General features: G+C 44.2%; 1 protein-coding gene across 6 annotated transcripts in view; it reads left to right on the top strand.

Annotated features, from left to right (window-relative positions):
- Positions 1-9,743: 9,743 nt before the first annotated feature.
- Positions 9,744-25,671, top strand: part of TBCE (tubulin folding cofactor E) — a 72,698-nt gene continuing 56,770 nt past the window's right edge. Inside the window, exons 1-3 of one of the 6 annotated variants that reach the window (XM_045009362.1) lie at positions 9,744-10,353; positions 16,716-16,857; positions 18,826-18,910. In XM_045009362.1, coding sequence (XP_044865297.1) covers positions 16,758-16,857; positions 18,826-18,910 — 185 coding nt within the window. In that variant the 5' untranslated portion in view covers positions 9,744-10,353; positions 16,716-16,757. Of the gene's footprint in view, positions 10,354-13,577; positions 13,600-13,691; positions 13,796-14,076; positions 14,172-16,715; positions 16,858-18,825; positions 18,911-25,671 lie in introns of those variants that run through there. The other 5 variants (XM_045009363.1, XM_045009358.1, XM_045009361.1 and 2 more) reach the window with 5 other exon arrangements.

Genomic DNA, 25,671 nt, shown 5'->3' on the forward strand with positions numbered 1-25,671 from the left:
GCCGAGCCGTGCGACCAGCGGACCCTCCGCAGTCATGCCCGCGGGAGGTCCACTGCTCCCGCGGCTCCGGGGCGCCTCCCGCACATGACTGCTTGGGGCGGCCAAAAAGGTAGAGCCGCCCCTGGCTCTGTATCAGTGACAGGTCCTCTTTGTTATTTACCACTCCCCCAATCTGGGTCATCTGCAAACTTTCAGTCATGACTTTGTTTTCTGACAGGTTACTGATAAGTTTTAAAAATTGTATGGCCAAGAACTGATCCTTGCAGGACCCCCACTAGTAACACCCCTGCTTGATGATGATTCCTTGTTTACAATTACATTGAGACATATCAGTTAGCCTGTTAATTCATTTAAGGTGTCCCATGTTATTTATATTCTAGGTTTTTTTAATCATGTGCAGTACCATGTCAAATGCATTATAGAAGTCTAAGTATGTTACATCAACACTTCCAGCTTTATCAAACTTGTGATCTTGTTAAAAATTGTTAGACAGTATCTACAGTAGACCTTCAGAGTTATGAATTGACCAGTCAACCACACCCCTCATTATGGACCAGAAGTATACCATCAGACACCAGCAGAGATCAACCAAAAAAAAAGTGTGGGGGGGGGCAAATATAAACTACTACAAATATAAAGAGAATGTTTAAAAAAATTGACAAGATAAGGAAACAGTTTCTGTGCTTGTTTTAGTTATTTAAGGTGGTTAAAAGCAGCATTTTTTGTTCTGCATTAGTAAAGTGTCAAAGCTGTATTAAGTCAATGTTCAATTGTAAACTTTTGAAAGAACAACCATAATGTTTTGATCAGAGTTACGAACACTTCAGAGTTACAAACAACGTCCATTCCCAAGGTATTTGTAGCTCTGAGGTTCTACAATACAGTATTTTCCATAAACCCATGTTAGCTGGCATTAATTACATCACCTTCCATTAATTCTTTAGTTGAGTTCTATATTAGCTGTTCCATTATTTTGCCCAGGATCACTGATAGAGTGACAAACATATAGTTAACAGGATGGCCTAGATTACTCTTTTTAAAAAGCTATTGACGTACCAATCATCTGGATTTTTCCCAGTGTTCCAAAACTTTTCGGAGGGGGAAACCGTTCAAACTAAGAGTTCAGTGAGCTGTTTTAAATGGGCCTACAGAGCCAAAAGTGTTAACCCTGGTAGCGTCCAACAAACAAGATTTGGGGTTTGGTATACAGAGCCCTCAGCCTGCTTTAGTACTATAGCAGCACATACAATTAAAGATACAGAAAAGAAAAAACAGTTAAAGCATTTTCAAAGTAAAGTACTAAGGCCTGGTCTACACTTGGCGGTGGGGCGGCGGGGAAAGAGATTGATTTAAGTTACGCCGAAGTCGACATACTTAGACCTACTCACTGCGGTGTCTTCACTGCGGTGAGTCGACCGCTGCTGCTCCCACGTCGACTCTGCCTGCGCCTCTTACAGCTCTGCGGGGGTTGATTTATCACGTCTAGACTAGACGCGATAAATCGACCCCCGCTGGATCGATTGCTGCCTGCCGATCCTGTGGGTAGTATAGACATACCCTAAGTAAAAGACTTTCATTTTAACAACATCCCTTGTTTCCTCTCTCTTTGGAAAGGGAGTTCTTAGAAGGATGACCTTCTCCCTCCCCACCCCTGGCAATTGGCAGTCTTTTAGATGGTATTAAAGATAACTATTATTATTGGGGGGGAAAGAAAAGAAGGCAGCTGGGCTGGAGCTGTTGTTGTTGTGTTAAATTGTTTCTTAGAAGACAAACTCTCACACACAAAAGGGGAGAGAAGAACAGCAAAGACAGAAAAATGTAGTTTGTCTTTAGTGTTGACGACACTCATTTGCCACACCCTGCCTGACACAAACAGGCAAAACACATGGTTTTTGTCACATTCCGGGGTGCAGTCCAGACCCATGACGGGTTGTCACTACCTACCCTGCAACCTTGGGTGCCTCACAAAGCTTTGCTGTTGTCAGCCCCCAAACCTGGGCTGCTCACAAACAGCATCCAGGTCACACTCTGAGTATAGCTACAGCCCTAGTCTAGCAGCCTGTCAGCAACACACCAGCCATATTCTGGCTTCTAGTAGCCTTGGTTACTTCATGCAGGATGATCACAACACCTTCCCAGTCCCAAATTTGCCTCAAACCGTGTGTTCTGCACTGGCCAGCCCTCTTCTGGGCAATTTAGATATTAGAGGTCTGTTGCCCCTGTAAGGGGCAAATATGCAACAGTTTGCTACTTTAACTGGAGTTACCCAAACAGTTCAGTTTAAATACAGCACTGGATTAATTTTGATAAACAATTTTTTTAAACTACAAAAAGGAGTACAAGTATAAGGAGTTAAAGTCAGAAATGGTTACAAGATAAAAAACACTTTCCAGTAATGAAACTTAACAAGCTAGACTTGGTTCAAGACAAAATCTTTACCATATGTTCCCAGCAACAGTGCTGACCAAGTTCTCAGGCCAGAACCCCTCCCGAAGTCCAAAGGTTGGTTCCTTTGCCCTCTTCAGTGAGAGAGGGAGAGAGAATACACCGGGGTGTGTTTGCCCCTCACTTTTCTAGCCCAGTCACCCTTTGAAATGCATTTTCCGGAGGGCTAGTTACCCCTAGATAAAGTTCCTTCTAGCTGGGAGGGCAAAGATATGGAGTCTCATGGTGAAAAAAGTTTCATGTTGTTGTGTGTTAAAATACAGATTGATCTGTTCCTGCCCCCCCCCCCCTTGCCAAATAATGCCACTTAGAGTCATAGAATCTCAGGGTTGGAAGGGACCTCAGGAGGTCATCTAGTCCAACCCCCTGCTCAAAGCAGGACCAAACCCAACTAAATCATCCCAGCCAGGGCTTTGTCAAGCCTGACCTTAAAAACCTCTAAGGAAGGAGATTCCACCACCTCCCTAGGTAACCCATTCCAGTTCTTCACCACCCTACTAGTGAAAAAGTTTTTCCTAATGTCCAACCTAAAACTCCCCCTCTCCAACTTGAGACCATTACTCCTTGTTCTGTCATCTTCTACCACTGAGAACAGTCTAGATCCATCCTCTTTGGAACCCCCTTTCAGGTAGTTGAAAGCAGCTATCAAATCCCCCCTCATTCTTCTCTTTTGCAGGCTAAACAATCCCAGTTCCCTCAGCCTCTCCTCATAAGTCATGTGCTCCAGCCCCCTAATCATTTTTGTTGCCCTCCGCTGGACTCTCTCCAATTTATCCACATCCTTCTTGTAGTGTGGGGCCCAAAACTGGACACAGTACTCCAAATGAGGCCTCACCAGTGCTGAATAGAGGGGAATGATCACATCCCTCGATCTGCTGGAAATGCCCCTACTTATACAACCCGAAATGCCATTAGCCTTCTTGGCAACAAGGGCACACTGTTGACTCATATTCAGCTTTTCGTCCACCGTAACCCCTAGGTCCTTTTCTGCAGAACTGCTGCCCAGCCATTCGGTCCCTAGTCTGTAGCAGTGCATGGGATTCTTCCGCCTAAGTGCAGGACTCTGCACTTGTCCTTGTTGAACCTCATCATATTTCTTTTGGCCCAATACTCTAATTTGTCTAGGTCCCTCTGTATCCTATCCCTACCCTCCAGCGTATCAACCACTCCTCCCAGTTTAGTGTCATCTGCAAACTTGCTAAGGGTGCAGTCCACACCATCCTCCAGATCGTTAATGAAGATATTGAACAAAACCGGCCCCAGCACCGACCCTTGGGGCACTCCACTTGATACCGGCTGCCAACTAGACATGGAACCATTGATCACTACCCGTTGAGCCCGACCATCTAGCCAGTTTTCTATCCACCTTACCGTCCATCCAGCCCATACTTCTTTAACTTGCTGGCAAGAATACTGTGGGAGACTGTATCAAAAGCTTTGCTAAAATCCAGAAATAGCACATCCACTGCTTTCCCCTCATCCACAGAGCCGGTTATCTCATCATAGAAGGCAATTAGGTTAGTCAGGAATGATTTGCCCTTGGTGAATCCATGCTGACTATTCCTGATCACTTTCCCCTCCTTTAAGTGGTTCAGAATGGATTCCTTGAGGACCTGTTCCATGATTTTTCCAGGGACTGAGGTGAGACTGACTGGCCTGTAGTTCCCTGGATCTTCCTTCTTCCCTATTTTAAAGATGGGTACTACATTAGCTTTTTTCCAGTCATCCGGGACCTCCCCCGATCGCCATGATTTTTCAAAGATAATGGCCAATGGCTCTGCAATCTCATCGGCCAACTCCTTTAGCACCCTCAGATGCAGTGCATCCGGCCCCATGGACTTGTGCTCATCCAGCTTTTCTAAATAGTCCCGAACTACTTCTTTCTCCACAGAGAGCTGGTCACCTCCTCCCCATACCATGCTGCAGGGTGCAGCTGTCTGGGAGCTGACCTTGTCTGTGAAGACAGAGGCAAAAAAAGCATTGAGTACACTAGCTTTCTCCACATCCTCTGTCACTAGGTTCCCTCCCTCATTCAGCAAGGGGCCTACACTTTCCTTGACTTTCTTCTTGTTGCTAACATACCTGAAAAAACCCTTCTTGTTACTCCTAACATCTCTGGCTAGCTGCAACTCCAAGTGTGATTTGGCCTTCCTAATTTCACTCCTGCATGCCTGAACAATACTTTTATACTCCTCCCTGGTTATTTGTCCAATCTTCCACTTCTTGTAAGCGTTTTTTTTGTGTTTAAGACGAGCAAGGATTTCACTGTTAAGCCAAGCTGGTCGCCTGCCATGTTTACTTTTCTTCCTACACATCGGGATGGTTTGTTCCTGCAACCTCAATAAGGATTCTTTAAAATACAGCCAGCTTTCCTCGACTCCTTTCCCCGTCATGTTATTCTCCCAGGGGACCTTGCCCATCAGTTCCCTGAGGGAGTCGAAGTCTGCTTTTCTGAAGTCCAGGGTCTCTGTTCTACTGCTCTCCTTTCTTCCTTGTGTCAGGATCCTGAACTCGACCATCTCATGGTCACTGCCTCCCAGGTTCCCATCCACTATTGCTTCCTCTACTATTTCTTTTCTGTTTATGAGCAGCAGGTCAAGAAGAGCTTTTCCCCTAGTTGGTTCCTCCAGCACTTGCACCAGGAAATTGTCCCCTACACTTTCCAGAAACTTCCTGGATTGTCTGTGCACTTCTGTATTGCTGTCCCAGCAGATATCGGGGTGATTAAAGTCACCCATGAGAACCAGGGCCTGTGATCTAGCAACTTCTGTTAGTTGCTGGAAGAAAGCCTCATCCACCTTATTCCCCTGGTCTGGTGGTCTGTAGCAGACTCCCACCACGACATTACACTTGTTGTTCATACTTCTAAATTTAATCCAGAGAGACTCAGGTTTTTCTGCAGTTTCATACTGGAGCTCTGAGCAGTCATACTGCTCTCTTACCTATAACGCAACTCCCCCACCTTTTCTGCCCTGCCTATCCTTCCTGAACAGTTTATATCCATCCATGACAGTACTCCAATCATGTGAGTCATCCCACCAAGTCTCTGTTATTCCAATTACATCATAATTCCTTGACTGTGCCAGGACTTCTAGTTCTCCCTGCTTGTTCCCCAGGCTTCTTGCATTTGTGTATAGGCATGTAAGATAACTCACTGATCGTCCTGCTGTCCCAGTATGGGGCAGGAGCCCTCCCCTCTTGCACTCACCTACTTGTGCTTTCTCCCGAATCCCACTTCCCCACTTACCTCGGGGCTTTGGTCTCCTTCCCCCGGTGAACCTAGTTTAAAGCCCTCCTCTCTAGGTTAGCCAGCCTGCTTGCAAAGATGCTCTTCCCTCTCTTCGTGAGGTGGAGCCCGTCTCTGCCTAACAATCCTTCTTCTTGGAAGACCATCCCATGGTCAAAGAATCCAAACCCTTCTCTCCGACACCATCTGCGTAGCCATTCGTTGATTTCCACGATTCGACGGTCTCTACCCTGGCCTTTTCCTGCCACAGGGAGGATAGACGAGAACACTACTTGCGCCTCAAACTCCTTTATCCTTCTTCCCAGAGCCACGTAGTCTGCAGTGATACGCTCAAGGTCATTCTTGGCAGTATAATTGGTGCCCACGTGGAGAAGCAGGAAGGGGTAGCGATCCGAGGGCTTGATGAGTCTCGGCAGTCTCTCCGTCACATCATGAATCCTAGCCCCTGGCAAGCAGCACACCTCTCGGTTTTCCCGGTCAGGGCGGCAGATAGATGACTCAGTCCCCCTGAGGAGAGAGTCCCCGACCACCACCACCACCACCACCACCACCCTCCTCCTCCTCTTGGGAGTGGTGGTCGTGGAACCCCCATCCCTAGGACGGTGCATCTCATGCCTTCCAATCAGTGGAGTCTCCTTCTGCTCTGTTCCCTCAGATGTATCATCCACTCCACTCTCTGCACTAGTACCTGCGGAGAGAACATGAAAACGGTTGCTCACCTGCATCTGTGTTTCTGGTACATGGACATTTCTGGTACTCTTTCCTCTTCTGGAAGTCACATGCCGCCAATTATCCTCGCTGGCCTTCTGTCCCCCCTGCGTAGCCTGCTCTGAATCTTTGGAACATTGTGCCCGCTGAAGCTGATCCTGACGTCTATCCAGGAAATCCTCATTTTCTTTTATGGAACGCAGGGTTGATATTCGTTTCTCCAGACCTTGAATCTTCTCTTCCAATATGGAGATCAACTTGCACTTTGTACAGACAAAGTCGCTTCTATCCAGCGCAGTCCCCTAGTCAATTTTGATGACACCTGGCTAGAGGCATCAGCTTGTCCTTTGTCTTTAAGGAACAACTTTACCCCTTCTGTCTGGTAAACACACTTCATCATGATTTCAGCTTATCTTCATAACTTTACATATAATGTTGCTACACACATTTCACCAAGATATTGACCAGTGAATTATTAGTTTTCAAATGATACCTCAACAGGCATATTTTGTACAAAGATGATTACAGTAGTGTCTAGGGTGTGAATACAGGGTGCATTCAGTCAGTTTTATTAAGTGCGCTGAGAAGCCTGACAAACTTGTACTAGCATTGGGCTGTTTAAGCTGTTGCACTTAGTTGCATCTTTCTGGTCACAAGCTCACAACAGTGTTGCAAAATATAGTCTTGGCTGGCTAAGCCGCACTCTTGTTAAAAAGAAAACAAAAGGAGAGAGATGGGAAAGAAGAAATAAGGTGGGGAAGGAAAAGGACATCAGAGGAAGTGGGGGTGACAAAGTCTCACATCTCAAGTGGTAGTTGGGATTTAGTTAGAACTAGTGGAGATGGTGAGATCACCAGGTTCCCTCTCTCTGTCTTGATTTGGTCAGGACATCTCTCAGGATCAGGACAAGAAAGGCCAAAGATTGGCATAGTAGATGCCAAGTTCCAGGAAATGACAAAGTTGCAGACATGATGGTGAAGCTCACATCTTCTCTCATCTTTCAGTCAGCCACCATTTCAGTAGCCAGCTTCCCCCATCCCTTCGCCTCCTCCCCGACCCGCCCCGCTAAGTCTCTTTTTCAGGCCCACAAAAGGAGTGATAGGCAGAATAGCCATCCCCTCATTATTTTGTCTACCAATTAGGCCTAATTTCTGACACACCAGTTTTGGTTAATAGATTTCTAGTCCCACACTTCTCTTGTTTACCAGACAAGATTTAACACTGTCCCTGAATTATAGCAGTAGGCCTTTTTGTTTAGGCTAGTTCAGTCTGTCTCCCACTTGCATTTTTTCCCATCGACACTTATATTGTACTGTGACATTTCATAATTTTTTAATCCACTTTCCCACAGCAAGGTTCACAACTGGGTGAGGCCCACCAGGCCCCAATTAGCACAACAGAGCTCCCTGGCCAACCTTTTGTAAAACTCGGATGCAAGATATTCAGACCTGCTCATTTAAACAGTAGCTACCAAAGCTGGAAATGTTTAACAGTCTCCTTAGTTACTGTTAGAATAAAAAGTATTTTACCATCAAACTGCTCCTGAATAATCAGAAAAGTTTCTACTCGTACAGCAATGAATTTCAGAAGTTTCACATATCAATGAAGAACACAGGAATTACCATACTGCATCAAGACAGAGGTCTTCTAATCCACTACCCTGCTTCCAAGAGTACCCAGTACCAGATAGTGCAGAGAAAGGTGGAAGAACCCTGAAGTAGGCAGATGTAGAGAATCTGCATGTTAGTGACCAGGATGGTCAGACATCAGCACCCAGGGTCAGACCAATAGTCAGGGGCCAGATGCTCCAGGCCAGAGACAGAGTGAGAGATCAGGAATTGGAGCCAAGAGTCACACCCAGGTTATCTAGAGTGAGGAAAGGCTAGGGCCAAGACAGGAGGGCTGGAACATGGCTGGGAACATGCAGGCATAGGAGCTATCACAGCTGTTAGCAAATGTTTTTTTTTAACATCTACTGAATTACTTATTCCTGGGGAAATTCTGCGTCACTGCGCACACACACAATTCATGTTCCCCGCAGATTTTGTTTTCTCTGCAGAAAATACATTCTACTGGAGATGCACTGCAGTTACACCTTTTGCCCACAGAGGCTTCTGTGGTGCCAGAACACAGGGCAGCCAACCTGCCAACTGTAGCAGTTAGCAGCCGATAGGGAGGGGTTAGAGGCTGCATTACTGACAGCACCATGCCTGCAGGGTGGGAGACTTGGGATATGGGGAGACAGACAGTGGGGCACATAGAGGGTAGGGTCATGCAGATGGTTTCAGAAGGGCTAGTGGGGGGACAGACCGGGGCAGGAGCTGAATGGGAGTGGGGATGCAGGGCCATGTGGGGACAGGGGGTGGCTGAGTGGGGGTGCAGGTCCACATGGGAATGGGGGTGAAGGGACACATGAGGACAGGGTAGATGTGCCTGACTGAATGGGGGAGGCTAGGGGTCAGCTAGGGTCTGCCTGGGGGAGGCTCCCCAACTCCCTAACAATCCCTCCCCCCTCCAAAATAAACTTCCATACTTCCCACACCCAACAACCCTCCAGGTTCCTTCCCAGCAAATTACTTCCCTCCTCCATTACCCCTGACTCCCCCAAGCTTTTGCACTGCTTCTCAGGGGAGCAGGGAATATGTTTCTGTATTGTAGTTTAAATGAATTATTACTCAGAGTTCTGTATTAATATGCCTAGTAGGGAATCTATGTGTCAAAAAACATTTCCTGAATCTTTTGTCTGTATTGTTACAGATATACTTGCTGACAGGTATTTTGAAATAAATTACCAAAATAATTGAAACTGGTGTGATTAGATGGTGTTATTTTGACTAATAACATTTGCAGAATTTTAAAATGTTGTGCACAGAATTTTTTGGTGTAGAATTCCCCCAGGAGTAACTGCTGTAGCTGGGTTTTAGAGATGGTCTACTCTTGTGACTCTTCCAACCAACCTAGCAGTGTAGCCAGTCAGGCAGCTTTCTACAGGCCAGCTGTGTTTGTTAGGTGGCCCAGAGACTGGATCTGTTGCAGACCCTGATTCCTGACACTGCAACCCATATTCGATCTCATCCTGATTTCTAGTAGTTAAAAACTGGCTTGTGTGCTGATGCTGAGGCTTAATATCCCTTCCAAAAATTGTGTTACCATTACTTATAACTCTGGATATTCTTGTCACCCATATAAATTGTGATTAATTTGAGCAAGAGTGTTATCAAGCTTAAGATGAACAACGGCATTGTCAGTGTTAGGCCTAAAACTTCCAGAAGCTTTATAGAGTGAGCTTTGCAAAATAATCTTAAAACAAAAAACAAACAAGCTTTGCAAAATTAAGCTGCAACTTGTGGTCAAAAGACACCTACAACCAGACAACATTTTATGTTGACTCCTATATGGTATAATAGGTCATGCTCCCGGGTACGACTTATTGAAACCACCTTTGGAACTTGTGATTAAGAGATGCTGCAGCCAAAAAAATTATTCCTATGTGGGTTTGATGGGTTAGGCCTTTAGGCATAGGTTATCAAGATAACCTTACTCACAATCAAGCCAATAGCCCATTTAGAGGTAAGTTACCTAGAAAACTAAGGAAAACCACAGTCAAGACAGTGGGCTTTATACAAGTAAGCTATCTCCTTGAGCATAACTTATAAACTAAAACAATAATTGGCTACAAGAAAATAAGTAAGCATGAATTATACAGCCAAAGCGACAACACTAAATTTGGCCTAACCTGATTGGTTAACCTGCTTCAAAACACAGCGGGCAGATGAGATTAAATGTGAAGAGCCTCAGGTGGCTGTGTGTGTGTGTGTCTTGGTCTAAGAAGTTATTCTCTTTGATCGGTCTGACCCGCACCCCCTGAACCGAGGAAACTTGAACTGCACCGACTATCTGCACCTGGCCAATGCAAAGAGCGGTCGACTAAAGGGTAACTTATTCTTGGCAGGGTAAGGTTTTACAGTAAAATTGTCTGGTTGCATGCAAAATAAGGCAACGGAGTAAAGAAGTCTGGGTTGCTTGAGCTGTTTTGATCTCAAGTTGTACTGACACTATAGTATTAAGAATAGTAGTGTTGGCATAATTTGATCTCAGATTATATTAATACTGCAGTATTAAAAATAGTAGTAAAAGTTTAATACTAGTGTTAAATTGTTTAAAAATAGTAGAAAGTTGTTAATTTATAGTATCTTTGTTTGTACTTATACTTACTTATAAGTATAAGTATAAGTACTTATACTTATAAAACTTGTAAGGTTAATAGTTAATAAGCAATAACTTTGCATGTACTCGTGCCTGTCATCAGTAAAAACTGGCAATGTTAAGAACATGCTTTTATAGTAATAAGTAGTTAATGCATAACATTACCTGTAGTTGTGCTTGTTTGCAATATAATTTGTCATTTATATTAATCCTTATTCAATGCTGGTCTTTAATTTTTCTTTTCGTATTCTGTCTATGTTGCATTTATAGCCGTAAGTCATTAAAGGCCTATCTTGAGGAATAATCAGTAGTTTTAATTTCTTTATATGGACAGCATTTAATCTCATTACATCTGGGTTGGGTGGTGAGAAGTAGCAATCACCGAGAGCCCCATTTGGGCCCTGTTGTGTGTCCCCCTCTTCCTATATCTCCACATAAATGTCCAATCCCTTTTTGAATCTTGCCAAGTTCTTGGCCTCAATGATTTCATTTCTAATTAGATGTATTTCCTTTTATTAGTTTTACACTTTACACGTTTAGATTTAATTGAATGTCCCCTTGTTTCTTGTGTTATGAGACAGGCGAATGTAAACTCCCAATCTACACTATTGTATACCCTTCATTATTTTACTTTTATCATGTCCCCTCTTTTGTGTTTCCTTTTGCAATGTAAACAATCCCAATTTTTTCAGTCTTTCATATGAGAGTTTTTCATGCTCCCTGATCATTCTCTGAATCCCCTCTAACCCTGCAATATCTTTTTTAGCTGAAGTGGAGCAGTACTGCACACAGTATTCCAGATGAGTCTGTGGCATTGATTTATGGGAGGCCATCCCACTGCTGAATGGCTCCTGCTGCAAAGCAGGGAGCAGCCCTCTGCAGCCCTACTGTCATTTGAGTGATTGAATAGGGCTGTGACAGTAGAGCTGCAGAGGGCTCCCTGTGCTGCCGTAGGGCTGATGACACCCAATCCCTGCAGGTGCAAGGTGCAGGGAAGGCTGTGGTCCTAGTGGGACAGAGCTGGGAGTTTCTGCTCTGCCCCACCTGAGCCAAAGCCTCCCCAACCCCAGGACCTGTAATAATTGAAAGGGCAAGAGCAGCAGTGCAGGGAGCCCTGTGCAGACCTGCTGTTATAGGAGTAAGTGAGCGGGTCTGTGACAGCAGAGCTACAGAGGGCTCCCTGCGCTGGTGCTCCTGCCCTCTTGATTATCCAAACTCCTAATTATCCAAATAAAATCTGTGTCCCCTATTAGGACAATCATGATTATACTGCAAACAATTTTCTGAATTCGGGGGAGGGGGGGTTCAGATATGATTTTACAGGTAGAGAAATATTATTAGAATGTTTTTGACTAGTCACAATGATATAAAATAGACTGTTCTGTTCATTGTGTTCCTTTCAAAAGATCCTATGATTGGAAAGTTGCCTTGAGTTTTAAATGACAGTTGAAGTTAGTTGGAACAATATATTATCTGAAAATTAGGTCCAAGGTATCTTAATTTGAGCACCTACAATCTGCTTTCACTTCAGAAATATTTTACCTGTAACTTGCTCAAGGTCACACACCGAGTCTGTGTCTGAGCCTGGTACACAGGAGTCCTCATTCCCAGTCCAGTATCTCATCCATAAGAACACACAGGAGATGCTGCATCCTTGTGAGACATTTGTTCAGTAATTCCCTCCCAAAGTACCAATGTCAAGGTGGATTGATTTCAATCACTGATTTTAGTACTGATTTAAATTAGCAAGCAAGAAACCATGATTTAAATAATCAATTTTAATCTTGTTTTACATTTGTACTTTTTAGTTGAAAGGTTAATTCTCATTGGTTGGTAAGCTTTAACATATGTTTTGCCACTAAATATAGTCTTTATACCAATTTTGGTGTTGCTTTTTGCTAACCAGGAGGATACACACCAAATTTATACACAATTAAGGAATTTTATAGTTTAACTTACATTTGTGCAATTTTTAATGTTTATATTTTTGTTAGAAAATGGTGAATGATGTATTTATTTCTTCTGATTATTTTTTTACTCATGATTTGTTTCAAGCTCTATTTGGTTAGAAATTCAAATAAAATAAAAAATTCACAAGCCCAGCAATTTAAAATGTTTTAATTACTTAAATAAAACTCTTAAATAAGTTAGATATAAAATGTTCTCAAAAGTATCAAAACATGTTTTATAATAAAACACTTTTTGTCTAATAAATTAATCTGTTGCTAATGAATTAATTGTTTCTGGTTACCACGTTCAAGATTTTAGAACTAGTCAATCTCATCCTCACAAACCTAGTTTGTATTCATATTTTTGGATGAGGAAACCAAGCTTTTCTGCCTTTCTCAACTTCCAGTTTGTTTTTTAACTTTGAATAAACTAGTAATTGAACCTAAATTGTTGAATAAACTGAAATAAAAGAGAATGGTTTTTGCACCTGTAGAAAAGTGGTTTAGCACTTCAACAAACTGTGGTTCCAAGTGCTTAGGCTGTGACTAACCCTGGTTTCAGGGGCTAGACTTGCTTTAAAAAGTGGCAGCACACATGTACTTAACTATTTTAACAGATGAAAGTTTAGGCGTTACCATAAGTTGTAATAATGTCACATTTAATTTAAGTAGGTTTATTTTTCTGAAATAAATTGATGTTTAATTAAAATCCAATTAAAAAAAATATCAATTTTTATCCACTCTGGCCAACCAGCTGATCAGCCTGATGCCTTGGCGGGCAGGTGCCTCGCATGGCCGCAGCTGCCCACGCGCTGGCCCAGGCTGCTCACTGCATCCCACGCGACGCAACAGGCTGGAAACTGTTCGCCCAATCAGGAAACGCGCCACAACCAACAGCCACTCAGAAAAGAGCTATCCGCACACGTTCCTCTGCCGCGTCTCCCCGCGATGCATCATGGGATTTGTGGTCCGGGTACCTCGGGGCTCCCGATGAAGAGTGACTGAAGAACTACGTTACCCAGGAGCCTCTACGGCGCCCATTCTGTGACTATGAAAGGAGGAGGAGCGGTTTAGTGTTTCCGATGGGGCGACCAATGGGAGGCGGGGGGAAATAGGCGGGCCTTGAGCGATTGAACCAATGGGAAGGCGGCGGGGCGGGTCTCTGCCCTGCGGGTTGTTTGGGGAGGGAGCGACCCTTACCGGGAGGGCTTCAGCCGGCCGGGGCCGCGGCGGGATTCAGGTACCGGCCACAGCGGCTAGCGGGAGCCGGGCGGGGGTTCGGGACCCCCGGGAGGGGCCACGCAGCGACCCCGCCCTGGGGAGCGCTGAGCCCCCGGGGGCGGCCCCCGCTCCGCTGAGTCACCCGCTGCCCCGTTCCGCGCGGGCCGCCCTCGCCGCTGTGCCCTGGCGGCGCCGCCCACTGCCTGCCCCCGGGGCCGCCTCCTCCTCCTCCCGGCAGCGCGGGGCGGTGGCCTCAGCGGGTCTGTCCCGTCCCAGCCGAGCCCGCCCGCCTGCCCCGTGTTTCCAGCCCCTGCCCCCTCGCAGGACCGCACCGCGCGGACCCCGGCGGGGGCGGGGGAGGGGGACTCTCTGGGGCCTCCCTGCTGCAGCCGAAGGTTTGACGGGCACGTTCCCCCAAAGGAGGGCGGCCTCCAAAGCGGGCCCAGCTTCCAAAGCGCCCTTGTTTGGATTTGGTCTCTAGGGAGAACTGGGAAACCTGCTTCCGGTTCAAGCTCTCTCACCACCCCCACCCCCCCATACAAAGATTGTCACCCAGCCCGGCCATCACTAGAGCTGCTTAAATTTCTGGAGCAGTGGTTCTCAACCCACAGCCCAGTCAGCACCCAGCTGCAGCCCCTGTGACATCCGCAGGGCCATAAAGATAGTATAGAATATAGACCAAGGGTTGGCAGCCTGCAGCACGCAAGCCGATTTTTACTGGCACGCTACTGCCAGCCAGGGTTCTGGCCGCCAGTCTGCCATTGGGCTTCTGGCTGCTGGTCCCTTGAGTCCCGGAGTCCCGGCCATCGGCCCTGCTCAGCCTGCTGCTGGCCTGGGATACCAGCCTCCGGCCTCACTCACCTCACCGCTGGTCTGGGGTTCCAGCTGCCCGGCCCCCTGCTAGCCGGGGTCCGGGCCTTCGGTCCTGCTCAGCCTGCTGCCAGGCTGGGGTACCAGCAGCCAGCCCAGGGCTCTGCAGCTGCCTCCAGCTTAAAAAAAAAAAATCTCGCATGTCTCGCACCCCCAGAAAGGGCATCTCACACCCCCAGGGGGTGCGTGCACCCCAGATTAAGAACCACTGCACTAAACTGATCAGATCTGCATTTTAGTTTAATTTTAAATGAAGCTTCTTAAACATTTTAAAAACCTTGTTTACTTTACATACAACAATAGTTTAGTTATATTATATAGACTTATAGAGAGAGACCTTCTAAAAATGTTAAAATGTATTACTAGCGCATGAAACTTTAAATTACAGTGCATAAATGAAGGCTTGGCACACCAATTCTGAAAGATTGCTGACCCCTGGTATAGTGTGATAGTGTGGATGCGGCCCACATAACACATGGAGAGCTGCATATATGGCCCACGGGTAAATAGGTTGAGAACCATTGCTCTGGAGAGTTTCATTGTCTGTCAGAACACACTGGTCAGGTTTACTGTATTCAACCCTGCTACAGGGGTTATAGATCTTATCCACCATTAAACAAAAAAGAAAATATCTTTTGTGTTAATTGCCTGGCTTTGGCTCTGTTCTTAATGGATGGTGCAATAGTAAGCACTGTACTGTTCATTAGGAATTCTGCACGGATTGTATCTTAGGAGAGAGGATAATTCCCTGCCCTTATAATTCTGCTTCTTTGAGCATATATGATGTGAATCTCATTCTCAGATATGCAATTAGGGGAGCTCTTGCTTCCTGTTCTTGAAAGGCACTAGTTAGCAGGAACGCTCTGAGGCTGGGGTATGCACAGCAAGACAGAGTCTTTGAGATTGAGAACCGCTGCGCAGCAGACTACCTAACTGTGGGTTGGGACCCCAAAGTGGGTCATGATCCCGTTTTAGTGGGGTTGCCAGGGCTGGCTTAGATTTGCTGAGGCCCAGGGCCGAAGCTGAAGCCTGAGCCCCACCACCTGGGCATGAAGCCTCAGGGCTTCAGCCTTGGGTGGCAGGGCTTAGGTTACAGGCCCCTGGCCCGGGGCTGAAGCCTTGGTCTTCAGTTTTGGCCCCTCCTGCAGTGGGGCTTTACCCCCTCCCCCATTCTGGGGCACAGGGCTTGGGCAGTCTCAGGCTTTGATCCCCCCCTCCGGGGTCGTGTAATAATTTTTAATGTCAGAAGGGGGTTGTGGTGCGATGAAGTTTGAGAATCCCTAGATTAGGGCAAGTATCAGAGAGGTAGCCGTGTTAGTCTGGTTCTGTAAAAGCAGCAAAGAATCCTGTGGCACCTTATAGACTAACAGACGTTTTGCAGCATGAGCTTCGTCGGATGCATTCACCCACGAAAGCTCATGCTGCAAAACGTCTGTTAGTCTATAAGGTGCCACAGGATTCTTTGCTAGATTAGGGCAGTGGTTTTCAACCTTTTTTTCATTTGTGGACCGTTAAAATATTTCAAATTGAGGTGCGGACCCCTTTGGAAGTCTTAGACGTAGTCTGCTGACTCCCAGGGATGTTCTGCGTCTCACAGGTTGAAAACCACTCTTCTATGGTAACAACTTTTTGTGGACCCCTTAAACATAGACTTTGGACCCCCAGGTTGAAAACCACTGGATTAGAAGATCAATTTTAAAAACTTGGTGGAGTTTTCTGCATTACCAGAGGCGTGAAACTCAAGAGTGAAAATCATCATGATGAAAAAAAATCATCATGAAAAGCAGAATTAGGAGATAAACCACAATAAGAAAATGCCTGTGACTAAAAAACTTGCCGAGTAATAAGTGTCACTTCCATAGCTATTCCAGCAACAGTAACAGAAAAATCATAGTGAGATGCAGGGGAGAATCTGTATTTGCCAGACTGAAAGGTATAAGATTGATAGAGGAAGAATTTTATTTTCTTGTCTCTAAAAGGAAATTGTGAACAATGAAAAACAAACACAAAAATTGTAACTTAAAAGCACTTGTGTGTATTTGTCAACAGTGTTGTTTCCCTTTCTCCAGATCGTTAAATAAGTGCCTTGCTTGGACTGCAGATTTCTCACAATGACTAGTAGTGTGCCTTCTGATGTGCTTGGTCAAAGAATCCTGTGTGATACAGAATATGCAACTGTGCGGTATGCTGGTAGTGTTCCTCCCACAACAGGTAAAGTTAATGTTTTGTAAATGTAAAGGTTAACTTTTGCATGAGAAACTACTAGCTGCAGATCATAGTGCCATTTGCTATCTGTCTGGTTTTGTTTACTAATTGATGCAGATTGGCCTACTTCATTGAGCGGCTCTGGTAACTTTGCAAAATACAGTTAGCTTCAGGACAGTCCCATTAATACTAAAACTTCCAATGGTTTCCTAATACCTAAAGTGAAATGGAATGATTTTTTAATATAACTGATGATGTGGTGGAGTCATAACAGTATTTTAGGAAGGGGAGAAACTGATTCCAATGACCAAAAGCCTCGTCCGTATAGCAAACGATCTTGTTCTTAGGATAGTGATCCCTTTACATGTACTTACCTTCTTGGAATGTCACGTTATTGCAGGATCTCTTGCTTCACCACACCTTCCAATATGGATAAATGCTATCTTGGGCATACCAATTATAGCAGCCCTACTTCGGAGAGGCCCATTACTCTCTTGGAAAATACTCAGTGAGTGGGGTAGCCAGGGAATGCTGAAGGGAGAGGACAAGAGATGGCCTAGGGCAGTGCTCTCTCTAATTTTTTCCATCCATGTGCGGAATGAATTTTGTTATGTGCACCATGTTGAGGTAGTGTGCGGATGTGCACCACCAGCAGAAACCAAAAACCTAGATATATGTATTTTTAAAAAGTTACCATAGGGATAGTTACTCTTGCCAGGACAGGTTAGGTATTTTAGAACTCACAACTGAAAGAGTTAAATTTAAGCATAAGAGAAATAAAAATTATGAATGCATAGACCAGGCAAAAAACTAAAATAACACACTTTGACAGAAGTATCAAGAAGTAACAACAACAATAATACAAGTATGTGTTGGGAGATGAGTGTGAAAGACAGTGTGTGGGAGACAGTGACACTGTGTGTGTGTGTGTGAGTGAGTGTGAGAGATGCGCGTTGCCCTTTTAAGGATGCTGACCTCATTTTAAGTACACTGCCCTTTTAAGTAGATCAACAGGTTGAAATGCAGTAGCAGCTGCCAGCAAGCTCCCTCCCTCCTGAGCCCTGTCAAGCCCTCCCACCCCTGCTCTGTGGAAATGGGGGGGCCAATGGGAGGGGCACCTGAAGTGCTACACCAGAAGTGATGGCACTTGATCACCTGCTGGGCGGCTGCCCAGCCATGCAGCTTAAAGGAAGTTTAGGCCTAGGGTGACTATCTTGCAATAAACTCATAGATTAAAATTAGTTTTCTTGGAGTTCTCATGTCCTACACAAACAACAAAAGTGTGTGGTGTCTCCAGAACTCTTTCTATTAGAGCTTTGGGGTATGTGATTTCCTAAACAAAATACTTTTTGACATTACTTTAATTTTGAGGATGCTTTCTGATTGAGGTAATAACATCCTGGGCTAAACAAACTGCTAGGTCAATGACTTTGTAACTCATTAGCCCAGGAGAGAGGGTATAGATGCATAATTTTCCTAGCACTTGTAAAGTTTGAGGATTCTCGCTGTGCTGGCACAGACTCCCATTTATGGTCCTGGGAGAGACTGTAGTCCTTCTCCTACCTTTCTATAGGAGTCTGCATAGCCCTGGACCCCTTTCTCGGCTCCTGTTTTCTGTCTTTCCAGATGCTTGAGCCTTTCCGAGGAATTCCTTTAACAGTTCCACATTAACAATCTCATCCAACATATAGTTTTTGTTAAAAATATTAATAACAATACATTTTGAGAACTAGAAGGAGGAACTTTGCAGAAATGTTTTTCATTGCCTTCAAAGTAAGTGTGGCAACTTTCAGTCCAAATCAATTTTTGAATGCCAAAATTATAGGTGGGCTTATAAGTAGGACTTTATATTGGAAATTAGTACTATAGAGAAAGGTTATATACCCATAACGAATCAGATGTAGTGGGCAGAAAATGTCTGAACTCCAAACTTCTATTTTTTGAATCAATATATTATTATTTTTATTTTTTAAGGACTTTGGCTTGGAGTAGAATGGGACAATCCTCAAAGAGGAAAGCATAATGGCAGCCATGAAGGAGTACAGTATTTTAAATGCAGGTAAGTATCTTCTTAAGAAGATTACATATTTGACCAAGACACAAAGTGGGAAGAGGAAGAGAAATACTGACCATACCCAGGAACAATAGAAATGGTGAATATTAGCAAAATACTCAAAGTTCTGTCCCTCAGTATTTAGGGCTTGTTCCAAGGGCCATTGAAGTTATTTTAAATTTTAAAAGCTAGATTCTACTTCTGGCTCCACTCATAGGCATCTTGCACCCAGGTGGATCCAGTTGCAGATCTAACCAATAGACTAATATTGAGCTGCCTGCCTGGAGGTTCTCATGCATCTAAAAGGTTTGACTTCTGGGCACTATTACAGGTGGTCTTTGGCGGCTCTGTTTATGAAAGGAGTAGAATGGCGTTTAGGCCCCGTAGTATAGCGGGAAAATCATTGTGTTCTGCTGACTGTCTCCTTATGCAATTCTGTGGTGGTGTTTAGTCTTCATTTACTGCCTTGAATATGGCTAGAATTCAGATTTAAAATTATTCATAAATGCACTTTAAGGGGGTATACTAAGTGTTACTGTACTACCGATTCTTTCTCTTTGGTTTGGGGGAGGGTGGAGAAGATGTTTGTCTGATGCATTTAATGGACCATATTGGCATGCATTTCTTTTTTTTTCTTTTCTTTTTTTATTGTAACAAAGTCTGGTGAGAACAAGCGTAATATCTTTTACTTCCACTCTGTGTAATACCAGTCTTTTATTCTTCCCTTCTTTAATTCTTGTCTGATGTTACTATTTTTGCCTGCCATTGTTAAAATTACCTTACCGTATTTAAAAATACAGTTAGTATTTTGTAATGTTGTGTGGTTAGAAAGAGAGGGAAAACTTGCGGATGTTTTACTCTTCTGTGCTCCCAAGAAAACCCTTCAGAAATACAAATTGTTATCCTTGTACAATTTCTCCAGTCTGGATCAAATAGGGAATACTTGTATCAGTGTAAGTGGTGTGGTGGGTTTTTGTTTTTTGGGGTTTTTTTTTTTGTATTTAATGTCTACATTGATGTAACATTAAGGTTATAAATAACACTACCAAGTCAAGAATTGCAGAAGGCAAGGTTCTCATGGCAGTGTTAAGTTGCTCAAATTGTACATATGGAGTATTTTGGTACAGGTTACAGGGGTAAAAATTGTACTCAAAGTACATGACATATGATGAAGCACAAGTTAATATTTTTATGCAAACCTTAAATCTTCAGTTTCCTGATTTGTGGGTCTCTGAAATTAAGATTAAAAATTCTGGTAGAAATTTTTAAAAGGAAAATTATTCTGACCTCTTGACATCATAATGCTCCTCTGTAATAAGAGTTCTGTGTAGAAGACCTCTTTTTATTATCGTGGAAGTGACTAATGTTGGAAACGATGGATTGTCACCACAAATTTTCCCTTCCCTTGTGCAAAGCTAGGATCTGCCCATCACCAGTGTTTTAAAGTCTTTGGAGATCTCCAGAGAAGAGATTCCCTGATGCTTTATCACCTTCTTGCCTCCTAAGGTTCTCAATAATTGCTGCAGAGGAATTAACCTATTGTCAATACTAAAAAAATGTTAACCAAAATTTAGTACTGTTAAAAAGAGTAACAAGCTTTTTTTATCAAACTAAATAATCAAATGTATTGCCATGAATATTTGGAGTGGAAGGGCCAGTTTTTTCTATTCAGATTTTCTTTTTTTTGTTTTTTTCTGTGAATTTTTTAATTTTAGTCTTTTGTGTTTTTACTATTGGAAATGACTGCTGCAGCCAAGTGACAAAATATAAGACAACTTAACTTAAATACTATCTATAGTTTTGCAGTGGAAACTTTATGCTTATATTTGATGTACGAAGTAAACAGACTGCCATCCCCATAACAAATCTGAATGGCCATCTGCTCATGCTAGTTGATTTTAGAAATTGAAACTTCTTGGCATCTGCAGATGATGAATTTTTGACTTGTGTATGACACATCTAGCTCAAATCAGTAGGAAAAGTTTGTAATCTCTCTCCCAATGCACAACCAATGAGAGAAGTACTTCATGGTAAGGGCAGCAAAGAATCCTGTGGCACCTTATAGACTAACAGACGTTTTGCAGCATGAGCTTTCGTGGGTGAATACCCACTTCTTCGGATGCAAGTAGTGGAAATTTCCAGGGGCAGGTTTATATATGCAAGCAAGAAGCAAGCTAGAGATAACGAGGTTAGTTCAATCAGGGAGGATGAGGCTCTGTTCTAGCAGTTGAGTGAAAACCAAGGGAGGAGAAACTGGTTCTGTAGTTGGCAAGCCATTCACAGTCTTTGTTTAATCCTGAGCTGATGGTGTCAAATTTGCAGATGAACTGGAGCTCAGCAGTTTCTCTTTGAAGTCTGGTCCTGAAGTTTTTTTGCTGCAGGATGGCCACCTTAAGATTTGCTATTGTGTGGCCAGGGAGGTTGAAGTGTTCTCCTACAGGTTTTTGTATATTGCCATTCCTAATATCTGATTTGTGTCCATTTATCCTTTTCCTTAGAGACTGTCCAGTTTGGCCGATGTACATAGCAGAGGGGCATTGCTGGCATATGATGGCATATATTACATTGGTGGACGTGCAGGTGAATGAACCGGTGATGGTGTGGCTGATCTGGTTAGGTCCTGTGATGGTGTCGCTGGTGTAGATATGTGGGCAGAGTTGGCATCGAGGTTTGTTGCATGGATTGGTTCCTGAGTTAGAGTTACTATGGTGCGGTGTGCAGTTACTGGAGAGAATATGCTTCAGGTTGGCAGGTTGTCTGTGGGCAAGGACTGGCCTGCCACCCAAGGCCTGTGAAAGTGTGGGATCATTGTCCAGGATGGGTTGTAGTTCCCTGATGATGCGCTGGAGGGGTTTTAGCTGGGGACTGTATGTGATGGCCAGTGGAGTCCTGTTGGTTTCTTTCTTGGGTTTGTCTTGCAGTAGGAGGCTTCTGGGTACACGTCTGGCTCTGTTGATCTGTTTCCTTATTTCCTCGTGCGGGTACTGTAGTTTTGAGAATGCTTGGTGGAGATTTTGTAGGTGTTGGTCTCTGTCTGTGGGGTTAGAGCAGATGCGGTTGTACCTCAGTACTTGGCTGTAGACAATGGATCTTGTGGTGTGCCCGGGATGGAAGCTGGAGGCATGAAGGTAGGCATAGCGGTCGGTAGGTTACTTCAGGACCAGACTTCAAAGAGAAACTGCTGAGCTCCAGTTCATCTGCAAATTTGACACCATCAGCTCAGGATTAAACAAAGACTGTGAATGGCTTGCCAACTACAGAACCAGTTTCTCCTCCCTTGGTTTTCACTCAACTGCTAGAACAGGGCCTCATCCTCCCTGATTGAACTAACCTCGTTATCTCTAGCTTGCTTCTTGCTTGCTTATATATACCTGCCCCTGGAAATTTCCACTACTTGCATCCGAAGAAGTGGGTATTCACCCACGAAAGCTCATGCTGCAAAACGTCTGTTAGTCTATAAGGTGCCACAGGATTCTTTGCTGCTTCTACAGAACCAGACTAACACGGCTACCCCTCTGATACTTGACTTCATGGTAAGGATTTCCTTCACAAAAATGAGTGAAAACTGGCAATACCTGCCTTACTCTTACTCTTGTAACAAAAGATATGTGATATTTGAGACACTTTGTTCTCTTCCCTCCCTCCCCAGCCCAAGCACAATACGTAGCTGTTCTCCAAGTACCTCCCAAATATCAGTTCTCAACTTGTAGGCTGCAGCCAGGCCTGGTGTGGGGGATATGATCATCCATCTTTCCTTATGACTAGATGGGAAGAGTCTTGCCATTGTCTTTTGTTAGAATGGGGTTATGGTATGGAAAAGGCTGAATCACTATTTTAGGGTGTCCTATAGAAACAGCACTGCATGAGATGAAGCATATTTCTGTGTTTATTGAGAAAGAAACTGGATCTAGTTTACTCCCAGGTCACATGTGCCAAGAGAGCTGTTGGAATCAAACAGGAAACATCAAGGTGAAGGGTGATTCTTACAGTTGTATCTAGAATTCAGTAGCATTACAAGGCTCTCTAAAGAACTTGCTTCTCTGCTTCAGGAAACCTTTTGTTCTGAATTCTTAATGAGGGACCGCAGTTCAGCCTCTGCTTGAAGCTGCAGAAGAGTTTACCCATTATTTTGTTTAATGACTCAAATGAAAAATAAGCTAAGGTCCCCCTGAAGGATTCCAAAATAGCTATTGCTCACCCTTAGCAAAGAGGCAGAAATAGAAGGGATGGATTCTGTTTGCTATTGTAAATCACAGCTTTTAGCCTGTATCTTCTAAAATTCAGGACTTGTCTGGCATGGAAGCCCAAGAAGTTTCATTATCAGAAAATGAGGTGATAAAGTTAAGTTTATTCTTTAGAAGAGGAAAGGAAAAGTGGGAAAATTATACAGCTCTGAGGGATGGATACTCTTTTGCCCTATATCTAATAATAGTAACTAATAAAATTAGGCTTAATGAAGATAAGGCCATTCTTAATGGAAGAAAAAAGAATTACACATTACTGAACTCCTGTTAGCAGAAGAATTCCAGTTGAGAGTTTCAGGACTGCCATACTTCTTAAATAATGTAATTAGTAATGGAAGTGGCCCAAATGCTTTGAATTCAGTTGAAGAAAAAAGTACGAGCTCCTGTGGTTTCCAAGGCATAATTAGCTACACCCTGCCTTAGGAGAAAGACATAATACAAGTGTGTGCAGTTTGTGTCTGTGTAAGGTGTCCAGCCTGAACAGGCAACTGACAAAGCAGTACATACTCTAAAATGTCTCAAATGATTATGTAAAAATACCCAAAGATGATGCAGCTGTAATTTCTCTAATACCAGATATTGTGATTCGATGGAAAGGAAATCTTTGAGAGACTATGATAGGAGAATTTGCACAGTTTCTATCAAATTGAAAATAATTTTGTGCATTATTTAAATCTGTTCAATACCTCTTTTCAGAACTGTGCTTTAATTAGTGTTTCTCTGGTAATAATTGGTCCATATTCTCCACTCATCAATGCAGAGTTTTTAAATTGAAGGTGAGGCATTCACTTTTCTTCCTCAGAACCATTGTTTCTGTAACTTGGGAAGATCTTTCTGGAGAATACTAGAGTGGATGATTGATCCTGGTAATCAGCCTGATTGACAGCTTGACCCAGGGTCGGGAGTATAAAGAAAAGGTAGCTGCAGAGGCAGTGTGAGATGAAGGAATCCATGTGTCCATGAAAGCCAGGAGCTAGGGAGAATGAGCTATGAAAGATTGTGGATGGCTGTGCTCTTTAGAAGTGGGGTAGGAGTTCCAGACACAACAAGAGAAAGGATTGAGGAGGTCGTGGGGAAGGAGGGTAATGCAGGGGAGGATAGGAATGGTGGCATCAGGGAGGCTGTGGTGGGGATGGGTGTGGGTGTGGCGAGAGCTGAGATGAAGCGGGGGCTAGGAGTGGGGCAAATGTCAGAGGTGGTGAGGAAGATGTGCATGTGGGACCTAGATTTGTGCTGACTGGCTGTAACGATGTTGGTTCTGGTGGGACCCAACTGAGAGTGCCAATTCAGGACAAATTGCTCAAAGCAGGGCAGTTACAGCCCAAGGCTGGGGTTCCTTTACTATTAAGGCACACCAAACCAGCCAGCCAGAGAGGACTTTGGTTTCACCCCAGTGGCTAACCATAAGTCACACAAGCAATTCCCTTAGATACTCCAGTTTCCCAGTATCACCACCAGTGCTACTCGTTATGGGGACAAATGGTTATGAAAACCAATACCCCAGTAAAAGAAAAAAAGGTTCTCTTGATCCCAAAGGACCAAGCCCCAGACCCAGGTCAATATACAAATCAGATCTTACCCACAAATCACGCTATCGCCAATCCTTTAGAATCTAAAGGTTTATTTATAGAAGGAAGAAGATATAGATGAGAGCTAGAACTGGTTAAATGGACTCAATTACATACAGTAATGGCAAAGTTCTTGGTTCAGGCTTGTAGCAATGATAGAATAAACTGCAGGTTGAAATCAAGTCTCTGGAGTACATCCACAGCTGGGATGGGTCATTCAGTACTTTGTTTAAAGCTTCAGTTTGCAGCAAAGTACCTCCAGAGCAGGATTGAAGACGAGATGGAGATGAGGCAGCTGCCTTTTATAGTCTCTTCCAGGTGTAAGGACACCTCTTTGTTCTTACTGTGGAAAATTACCACAAAATGGAGTTTGGAGTCACATGGGCAAGTCACATGTCCATGCATGACTCAGTTCTTTACAGGTGGCAGCCATTGCCCACATGCTATCTTGAACATCCCCAGGAAGTGTTTCTTGATTGGTCACTTAACTTGCAAACTCCTTTCTCAAGAAGCTGACCAAATGCTTTACTAAGGCTACTTTAGAATTAACACACACTGATATACAAGTACGTAGCTAATATTCATAACTTCAGCTACAAAAATGATGCATGCATACATATAGCATAATCATAACCAGCAAATCATAACCTTCCCATAGACACCTTACACCAGTGGTTCTCAAAGCCAGTCCACCGCTTGTTCAGGGAAAGCCCCTGGCAGGCCGGGCCGGTTTGTTTACCTGCCACGTCCGCAGGTTTGGCCGATCACAGCTCCCACTGGCCGTGGTTCGCTGTCCCAGGCCAATGGGGCTGCGGGAAGCGGTCCGGGCCGAGGGATGTGCTGGCCACCCTTCCCGCAGCTCCCATTGGCCTGGAACACCGAACAGCGGCCAGTGGGAGCTGTGATCGGCCGAACCTGCGGACGTGGCAGGTAAACAAACTGTCCCTGACCGCCA

The sequence above is a fragment of the Mauremys mutica genome, chromosome 3, assembly GCF_020497125.1.
Source record: "Mauremys mutica isolate MM-2020 ecotype Southern chromosome 3, ASM2049712v1, whole genome shotgun sequence".
NCBI classification, from domain to species: domain Eukaryota; kingdom Metazoa; phylum Chordata; order Testudines; family Geoemydidae; genus Mauremys; species Mauremys mutica.